At 45.4% G+C, this 6,129-nt stretch overlaps 1 protein-coding gene across 1 annotated transcript in view; it reads left to right on the top strand.

Moving 5' to 3' along the window:
* LOC122557055 (proteolipid protein DM alpha-like) overlaps positions 1–2,347 on the top strand; it is a 60,782-nt gene extending 58,435 nt beyond the window's left edge. The window contains exon 7 of the mRNA XM_043704306.1: positions 1,915–2,347. Coding sequence (XP_043560241.1) covers positions 1,915–2,040 — 126 coding nt within the window. The 3' untranslated portion in view covers positions 2,041–2,347. The remainder of the gene's footprint in view (positions 1–1,914) is intronic.
* The last annotated feature ends 3,782 nt before the right edge of the window (positions 2,348–6,129 follow it).

The raw sequence follows: 6,129 nt of genomic DNA, 5'->3' as shown, positions 1-6,129 counted from the left end.
TCCCCCTCTGTCTTCCCTAACCCACTCCCCATCTCCTCCCTCCCTTCTCCCCCTCCCACTCTACTGCACAACATTTTCTCCAGGAAAAGTCTCTGACTGGCTTCACCTTCCTTAAGCACATCGGTTTCCCAATAACAGCGTCTCCTCACTGCACACGGATCCTGAGCTCAACATGTAACCTCCACGTCAACTGAAATAAATTGTGACATTGCGTAAAGAGTTCAAGTGTCAATGCGAGGGAAGCTCTTTAACTGCAGAATTTAAGATTAAATAAGCTCAAGTATTCTGACTGACATATGATGAGAAGCCAAGAAATTCAAGGCTTGAAATTTTGTTTTCTTTTAAATAGAATGTTTTGCAAGTAGTTTGCCTTCTACTTACCTGCTATAATGTGTGCTCTTAGCTTACACTCTTTTCATGTGTATTTTCACCGGATGTGAAAATAAAAAGGCTGGAGTCTGACTGGACCAGGATAATGTACATTCCTGTTTCTGTCCATTTTCTAATTATCATTCTGCAGGCCAGTAGGCTGGGTGGCCTCCTCTGCACCATAACAATTCTATGATTCTCTGAAGAGAATCCTGTGGCATTCATTAATCCTGCAGCCCAGGGGCTGGGTGGTTTGATTTGGGGGAAGAGTTTGTGGTCGATATTATGTCACTCTGGTTTTGAGAGTGAAATTGAGTTCAATGAGGCCACTCGGAGGGTGCCTTACCCTGTATCTAACCCTGTGCTGTTCCTGTTGTGGGTGTGTTTGATGGGGATACTGCAGAGGAAGCTTTACTCTATAGCTAATGCCATGCCGTATCTGTCCTGGCAATGTTTCATGGAGACAGTAAAAGTGGGAGCATTACTTTCTGTTTAGAAGTATCAAGGAAGCTTTGTTTTCATTTTAAAAGAGTAGAGGGAACTTTACTCTGTATCTAACCCGTGCTGTCCGTGTCCTGGGAGTGTTTGGTGGGCACTGTGTTGAGGGTGCTTTACTTTCAGTTTAAAAGAGTAGAGGGATCTTCTGTCTGTATCTAAACCTGTGCCCTACCTGTCCTGCGAGTGTTTGGTAGATGAACTGTCCTGAGTCATATTTTGCATCTCTGTTATAGTCATTGATCACATAGCTCTGCCACTTGTGGTCAGGTACAAATTCCAGTCTGGTTGTTTTCATTAATAGTTGCAACATCTTGAGTTGTTATTGAAGGCAACGTCCAAGAAATACACTGGCTCAATAGTTCAATGGAAAAAGTAGTAGCTGAGGTTTTTCTATACTAACCTTGCCGTGTGTCTCACTGAGGAAATGGATTACGTTTAGGGTTACAGCTTTTGAGTTCTGCGTGCCCAGTGTTGGGTCAATGGCTGGGTTCGAATCTTTCTTTCAGGGTTTGAGATTGTGCAACCTCATGTATAGAAGCACAAACTCTCTCTCTTCTGATCTCCCTCAGGCCCTAATACATTAACATCCCCGTTGGAGCAGATTATGTTGATGGAGCTTGGCAGGAAAAGGTGCAAATTGCACATAGCCCTTCCTTGCTTTTCAGATTGTAAAATATAGTGGACCCCTCATCTTCGCGTGTGTGTGTGTGTTAGCCATCTATGGAACTCAATCCTGCAGATTCAGTGTTTTGAAGAGACTCCAGCCCCAGTTGGAGGTGGATGTAGCCTTGAACTGTACGCATCTGTGGAGGTGTCAGGAAGAAAAGCTGGATTTGTGTCTCCACAAAAGTATCTGCATGCTGCCTGTGTTTTGTGAAGATGTTGGTTTCCCTCTGTCTGTCTTTGTCTCTGTGTTTCTGATTTTGTCTATCTGCATTGGAGTCTCTTGCGTGTGTCTCGCCCACACTTTCCTCACTCGCCTGGGTACGAGAGTGGGAGGTGTCAAAACCCTTTCTCCTCCATCTGCACACCTGTCTTTTTTTTTAGATAAACTTCCTCCTCTGTTTGACGGCCAACTGGGCTTACGTTAAGGAAGCGAAAAAAATGAAACGGTGTGAAGAGTTGCGGCTGATGGAAAACCAGGAGCTTCGTCAGCTGGAGACCCGCCAATAATTGGCCGTGCAGTTTGAATTTTCATTAAAGATTGTGTTCCTATTAAAGTTGGCCATTTCCAAGCTTCTGTTGTTCAACAGTGGTAATCTGCACCTTGGCGAACAGGAAATACCAGCTCCCGATGTGAGGTTGGCTACCCAGCAATCCAAACCATTTTCATTGTGCAGAAACTAGTCCTCCTGTGGATACCTTGGTGATCTGCTGCAGATTAAAATACTGTGTGTTGAGGAAAATAAAGGAAGAGTTGCATTTATGTTGGTGCAAAGCTTCACTGCTAATGAAGTATAATTACTCTTATTGTAGGAAACATAGTTAAAAATCACACAACAATAGGTTATAGTCCAACAGGTTTATTTGGAAGCACTAGCTTTTGGAGCACTGCTTCTTCATCAGGTGGTTGTGAAATAGGATCATAAGACACAGAATTTACAGCAAAAGATTACAGTGTCATGCAAACTTGAACAAACTTAGACCTGCAATGCAGACTACGCTGAGAGACTTTGCCGCCACACCTCTTGCAAACTCCTCCTCCTCCACATGTAGGAAACATGGCTGCCAATTTGTGCATGGCAAGCTCATACAGGCAGGTGAATTCTGATTGAAATTCTGCACCCAATTCTAGAATAAATATTAATCAGGGGAGATCTTGCTTTACGAGTGGTGCCCAATGACTATCTTTTAAGCCCACCTGAGAAAGCAAACATAGATCCAATTTCAGCTCTCTTCAGAAAGATGGAGCCTCCTGTAGTCTATCAGTGTGGCATTGTGACAACCTAGGTTCTGTACTCAGTGGTTTAGTGTGGGACTTGGGCCCAAAAACCTTCTGCCTGAATGCCATCCAGTGAAGAACATACAAATAACATGTGTTCACTTCAGTGTGCTACATTTACTCTGTAACTTAGGCCTGGAGAGAATAGAGGGAGTTCTTGGTGACTTTAATGTTAACTGTTACCTGATTTAGAGTCACAGAGATGTACAGCATGAAAACAGACCGTTCGGTCCAACCCTTCCACGCCGACCAGATATCCCAACCCAATCTAGTCCCACCTGCCAGCACCCGGCCCATATCCCTCCAAATCCTTCTATTCATATACCCATCCAGGTGCCTTTTAAATGTTGTAATTGTACCAGCCTCCACCACTTCCTCTGGCAGCTCATTCCACACACATACAACCCTCTGTGTGAAAATGTTGCTCCTTAGGTCTCTCTTATATCTTTCCCCTCTCACCCTAAACCTATGCCCTCTTGTTCTGGACTCCCCCACACCAGGAAAAAGACTTTGTCTATTTACCCTATCCATGCCCCTCATGGTTCTATAAACCTCTGTAGGGTGACCCTTCAGCCTCTGACGCTCCAGGGAAAACAGCCCCAGCCTGTTGAAACTCTCCCTCTAGCTCAAATCCTCCAACCCTGGCAACATCCTTGTAAATCTTTTCTGAACCCTTTCAAGTTTCACAACATCATCCCGATAGGAAGGAGACCAGAATTGCACACAATATTCCAACAGTGGCCAAACCAATGTCCTGTACAGCTACAACATAACCTCCCAACTCCTCTACTCAATACTCTGACCAATAAAGGAAAGCATACCAAACGCCGCCTTCGCTATCCTATCTACCTGCGACTCCACTTTCAAGCTGTTATGAACCTGCACTCTAAGGTCTCTGTTCAGCAACACTCTCTATGACCTTAGTATATAAGTCCTGCTAAGATTTGCTTTCCCAAAGTGCAGCACCTTGCATTTATCTAAATTAAACTCCATCTGCCACTCCTCAGCCCATTGGCCCGTTTATTTCTTAAGTTTTCTACTGAAGCAACACTTTCATAGAATAAAACTTAGGTTCAAAGTAGTAAAAGAAACAAAGTTTTTTTGTACCTAGGTATCTTTGCACTTAAGTTGGCGCTGTGTGTGGTGGCATTATACACTTTTCAGTACTTGAGTACACACGCCAATAAAATAAATCTAAATTAACTTGTCATCCCATGAGGAATTGCAAAACATCAAGGTGGGTAAACTTTATATGTTTAGCGCCTCTGAAGAAATGACTGTAATTCCTATGTGCACAGCAGGTTTTATTATAAACCTTTAAAATTTCTAATCCATGTTTCTTGCTCCGGCTTCCCAATCTTTCATTTTTGTTTATTTGCTGAATCCATGCCTCCGCTCAACCAGTGGAGGAGAATGAGCATTAGCTGTAAACAGGCAAGCATTATCGAGCACATGATTGAACACTGTACAAATGCTACTCAGGAGAATAATGAGGAACTGCTGGGAAGGAGCAGAGTGAAGGAAAATGCAGTTTAAAAATCAATATTAGGCACTGCTTGAGCCATGTCAGATATTGAGGAGAAGGAAGGCAGCAGACTGAGAATAGCTGAGGGAAGTTAAATCAGAGCAGCTAAGACTTGGAGAATCTCAATTGAAGCCAGAAGGGAAGTATGAAAGGGAAATTGTTAGTTGGATCCACTAGGCCTGATTCTCATTAGTTTTTGAGCAATCGAGAGCAATGTGAGTCTGTGTTACAGGAGGTGAACCCCACTTTGCCTCCACTTCAGTGAACTCACTCTAGCCGGCCCTCATCATCCCTCTCCCAAGAGCCTGCTACCCACCCAACCTACCCGTGTCACCCCTCACCACCCCACCACCTCCATCACCCTTGTCCATCAAACCTAACACCCAACTTCCTCCCTACCTAATCTCCACACAACCTAATCCATCGACGCTATGTCCAACACTCCCTCCCCATCCAACCTAGCACCCATCACCCTACTCCATTTAACCTAGCAACCATCAAACTCCTCCTGCCCCTTGGCACCCAGCTTGCCCTCCTGCCATGCATCAACCTCCTCCCCCCTGCCCCTCACCCCCACCCAGCTGCTCTCCATCAACCTCCCCTCACCCCCACCCAGCCTGCCCTCCATTAACCTTAGGTGAATGGGCAAATCAATGGCAAATGCAGTATAATTTTGATAAATGTGAGGTTATTCACTTTGGCAGCAAAAGCAAGAAGGCAGATTACTACCTGAATGGCTGTAAATTGGGAGAGGGGTGTGTGCAGTGGGACGTGGGTGTTCTTGTGCACCAGTTGCTGAAGGTAAGCATGCAGGTACAGCAGGTGGGAAAGAAGGCAAATGCTATGTTGGCCTTCATTGTGGGAGGTTTCGAGTCCAGGACAGCTATTTCGAGCCCTGGTACAGTTATACAGGGCCTTGGTGAGGCCACACCTAGATAGTGTGTGCAGTCTTGGTCTCCTTTTCTCAGGGAGGATGTTCTTACCCTCGGAGTACAACAGCAAAGGTTTACTGGGCTGATTCCGGGATGCTGGGACTGACGAGGTTAGGATTGTTTTCACTGGAATTCAGCTGAGTGCAGGGGGATCTCATAGAGACTTAAAATTTGAACAGGACTAGACAGGGTCGATACAGGGAGGATGTTCCTGATGATGGGTACATCCAGAACTAGGGGTCACAGTCTGAGAATTCAGGGTGGACCGTTTAGGATGGAGATGAGGAGACTTTTTTTTCCACTCAGTGCAATCAGATTAGATTAGATTACTTACAGTGTGGAAACAAGTCCACACCGACCCGCCGAAGTGCAACCCACCCAGACCCGTTCCCCTACATTTACCCCTTCACCTAACACTATGGGCAATTTTAGCATAGCCAATTCACCTGACCTGCACGTTTTTGGACTGTGGGAGGAAACCGGAGCACCCAGAGGAAACCCACGTAATCACTGGGAGAATGTGCAAACTCCACACAGACAGTCACCTGAGGCGGGAACTGTACCCGGGTCTCTGGCGATGTGAGGCAGCAGTGCTAACCACTGTGCCATCCCTTTTTTTTTACCACCAGAAGTAGTTGATGACAAAACATTTAATGTATCCAAGAGACAACTAGATAAGAAGGATTAGGCTATTGAGTTAGACAATCAGCCATGATTGTGATGAATGGCAGAGCAGGCTTGAAGGGCTGAATGGCCTCCTTCTGAGCCTACTTTCTATGTTTTTCACACCACCCAGACGGCCCTCCATCAGCTTCCACACCCCCCCGCCACCCAGACTGCCCTCTATCATCCTCCACATCATC

Source organism: Chiloscyllium plagiosum, chromosome 15, assembly GCF_004010195.1.
Source record: "Chiloscyllium plagiosum isolate BGI_BamShark_2017 chromosome 15, ASM401019v2, whole genome shotgun sequence".
NCBI classification, from domain to species: domain Eukaryota; kingdom Metazoa; phylum Chordata; class Chondrichthyes; order Orectolobiformes; family Hemiscylliidae; genus Chiloscyllium; species Chiloscyllium plagiosum.
This window is presented reverse-complemented; position numbering and strand designations above follow the sequence as displayed.